The sequence below is a fragment of the Otolemur garnettii genome, unplaced genomic scaffold (genome assembly GCF_000181295.1).
Source record: "Otolemur garnettii isolate 467f Iridium unplaced genomic scaffold, OtoGar3 scaffold00002, whole genome shotgun sequence".
Lineage (NCBI taxonomy): Eukaryota > Metazoa > Chordata > Mammalia > Primates > Galagidae > Otolemur > Otolemur garnettii.
Genome location: NW_003852397.1, coordinates 53,768,590 through 53,772,159, shown reverse-complemented (window position 1 = coordinate 53,772,159; position 3,570 = coordinate 53,768,590). Strand labels below are relative to the sequence as shown.

At 39.2% G+C, this 3,570-nt stretch overlaps 1 protein-coding gene across 3 annotated transcripts in view; it reads right to left on the bottom strand.

Moving 5' to 3' along the window:
• Positions 1-3,570, bottom strand: part of MLH1 (mutL homolog 1) — a 56,121-nt gene that overhangs the window by 6,553 nt on the left and 45,998 nt on the right. For all 3 annotated transcript variants that reach the window (XM_003781790.3, XM_023514004.1, XM_023514002.1), the window contains exons 14-15: positions 2,889-2,997; positions 1,277-1,340 (exon numbers count right to left, since the gene is read on the bottom strand). In XM_003781790.3, coding sequence (XP_003781838.1) covers positions 1,277-1,340; positions 2,889-2,997 — 173 coding nt within the window. The remainder of the gene's footprint in view (positions 1-1,276; positions 1,341-2,888; positions 2,998-3,570) is intronic.

Genomic DNA, 3,570 nt, shown 5'->3' with positions numbered 1-3,570 from the left:
TGCCCAGGGGGACAGCTTGAGGCTCTGTCTCAAAAAAAAAAAAAAAAAGAAAGAAATAAAACTTTTACTCTCCGATGGTATGATCATCTATGTTTTAATAGAAAATCTGAGAGAATCTACAAAAATTGTATTAGAGCTAGTGAGTTCAACAGGGTTGCAAGATAAAATACCAATGTACAAAAATTATGTGTATTTCTATATAATGGCAATACACCATTAGAAATTGAAATAAAAAAAATTTTTTTTTTTTTTTTGAGACAGAGTCTCACTCTTTTGCCCTGGGTAAAGAGCTATGGCATCATAGCTCACAGCAACTTCTAATTCTTGGGCTTGAGCAATCTCTTGCCTCAGCCTCCCGAGTAGCCAGGAACACAGGTGCCTGCCACAATACCCTGCTAGTTTTTCTACTTTTAGTAGAGACCAGGTCTTGCTTTTGTTTGGGCTGATCTCCAACTCAAGCAATCCACCCACCTTGGCTTCCACAGTGCTAGGATTATAGGAGTGAGCCACTACAGTTAGCCAAAACTATTTTTAGTAACAGCATTAAAAATGTGAAATACTAAAAGGTTAATCTAACAAAAGATTTTCTCCTTAAATTGATCTATAGATTCAACACAACCCCAATTAAAATCCCAGCAGACTTTTTTGTAAAGTATGTCAAATAAAAAAAGAAGATATGAACACATAGGTAGTATGATTTTTAACTCTACAATTAGGCATTGAAATAGTCTTGGAAGAAACAGACTAAAATTGTTAGTAAGATTTGTTTGGAACATGGCTGTAGAGAATGTTTTTTTTATGCCTTAAGTAGATATATATTAACTTCTATAATTAAAAAACACCTCCACATTCAAATCATACAATAAAGAAACTATCCTAAGCATATTTAGAATTTTTTTTTTTTTTGAGACAGAGTCTCAAGCTGTCGTCCTTGGTAGAGTGCCATGGCATCACAGCTCATAGCAACCTCAAATTCTTGGGCTTACATGATTTTCTTACCTCAGCCTCCCAAGTAACTGGGACTATAGGCACTCGCCACAATGCCCAGCTATTTTGTTGTTGTTGTTGCAGTTGTCATTGCTGTTTTAGCTGGCCCAGGCCAGGTCTGAACCCATTAGCCTCATTGTTTGTGGCCAGCGCCCTACCCACTGAGGTATGGGCGCTGCCACATATTTGGAAAATTTAATATACTACAAACAAGATACTAGTATAGAGCTGCTATTTTCAGAAATGAACAGTTGTTGAAGTTGCAGAAGTGAGAAGGAGATAAACTTACCGATAACCTCAAAACACCGAAATTGGCAAAATCATAAATGAGTATCTGGTAGAACAGTTCTTCACTGAAAATAAAAATGAAGTGACTTTAATGAAAAGATGAATCTCTATTTGAAAGTCAGGCAGTAGGCAGAAAATGGGAGGAGTAATCCCTAAACATGGCTGGGACAAAGAGATGGTTCTGCTTGGCTGTGAAACCTTATTAAGAGTCTAATAAAAATTTCTTATTCTTCCAAAGAGCTGGGAATCCCAACATCTGCTCTAACCAGGGCTTTGGGTGGCCCCCTCCACTGATAGGTTCCAACACTGAGACTAAGGCTTTTTGCTATCACTCGTGCTCTGTCTCACCTCTCTGGTCTTATAAAGAGTTTTTTGTTTGCTTATGTTACCCCCATTTACCAAGAATCCTATAAATCACTGATTTGTCTGGCTGATTTGTCTCAGGCCAGTCAGTAAAGTGCCAAAGAAAGGAGTTATACTTGGATACTGAACTCTGAACCTAGTTCTCTTCTTGTTTTATTACTTTCTCACTGGGAAACCATTTACATTTATTATGAGCGGCCCTTCTGGGATTAGCCTAGATTTGTATCTGTGAGATCAAAGAACCTGAATGAAAGAACTGTGATGTGGAGCCTTGGGATTCATAAACTCAGTCACACTGGACATGAAAAAGCAAGGGGAGTAGAATTCTTATCACACAAGTGACAGTTTATTATACAGGCCCAAGGATTCTCAGAGCAGAGAATGGAACTTGAACAGACCCACTCCAAATGGGTTTCTGAGCCTAGGAGGAATGAGTTCTGACTATATACAAGGAAGTGTATGTACCAACAGTAAGCTGCTGAACTGGGGCAGTTTCTAGGGATGGCAAATAGGTTTTTATCTCTTGTTCACTCATAGGGCCAAAAGGCGTTCTGAGGCCAGAGCAGGGATTAGAGGGACAGAGTCCCACAGTAGATAAGTGATGCCTAGCAGACGCATTTGGCAGCATCCTCTAACATATACTACCTGAGAACATCATTTAATACAGGTTCTAGACTCAATAGGAAGCAATCCACCAAAGTGCCTAGAAACAATTAAAAGAAATGTCACCAGATATGTACTAATCAAATGGTACTAGTGGGGTCACCCTTTCTGTGCTGATGAATCCCACTAGCTATTTTGGTGGCTAAAGTAAGCCTCTGCCATATTCCCAAAGATGGGAGAAAAATAGTGCCTCCCCCACAGGACCCTACTGCATATAGCAGATACTAGAATTCTTTGATAGCACTAGCCTCTCAATACTTGGTTCACAGTCAACATTTACAGTTACTGAACACCGAGCTCCTATCCAGGACTAGGTATCTCAGGCTATTTATTTTCATAAAAAGACTCTTGCAAGTTAAGTAACAGTATCCCAATGTACAAATGAGAAATATGAGACATAGTTAGGAAAGTAAGTTATCCACAGTCATATAAATGGGAAATGGTAGAACCTGGATTTGGAACCACATCTGTCTGATTCTAAAGCCTATGCCCTTTCTAGCTACCTCATGCTGCCCTCCTTAGCTCTTTGTGCCTGTGCTCCCTGGACCTCTCTTCTAGTGGCTCTGTTCACACACTCACTGATTTACCTAAGTTTGGTGGTATTCAGAAGATATAACTTCGTCTGGTGCTGTGCTAACGCCCACTGAGGATTCACACAACCCACAAAGGAGTGGTTTCGCAACATCTCCCGTAGAACTGGGAAACAAAAACAAAAACAAAAGACAGGTAAGTATTGGAATCCTACCAACACTTCTTCACAGCCCAAAGCACCAAGTACCAGAATCAGAGACATGAAACAAGTAAAGATGCCTGAATTGAGCCTCTGTCTGAAAACAAACACAAATGAGGTATGACATATAATTAACCTTTTAAAATGTAACAAGGAATTACTAAAAGATTAAGGGAAACTCAAGGATCAAGGCCTAAGACAAAGCAGAAATTCAGAGAAGTACTAGTATCTTTAAAACAGCTTTTATCCAAAAGCATTAGAAGAGTATTAAGAATCATGAACTTTAGTTTTCCCAGCCCCTAATGGTGGCAAAAGGAGGACAAAAGCCTAGAGATGGTTTGAAATGTGGAGTCTAAAAGGAGACCATTTCCCCAACACATGTGGCTGAGACCTCCGAGGGCTGAACCCTCTATGTAAATGAAAACAGTATCATGCCCAATGCCTATTCTCTCCTTCAAAGGGCATTAAGCAACATGCCACCTCAAGTCTTTTTTTTTTTTTTTTTAGGATACATTAAAATTTGGTTTAATATTTCTTTG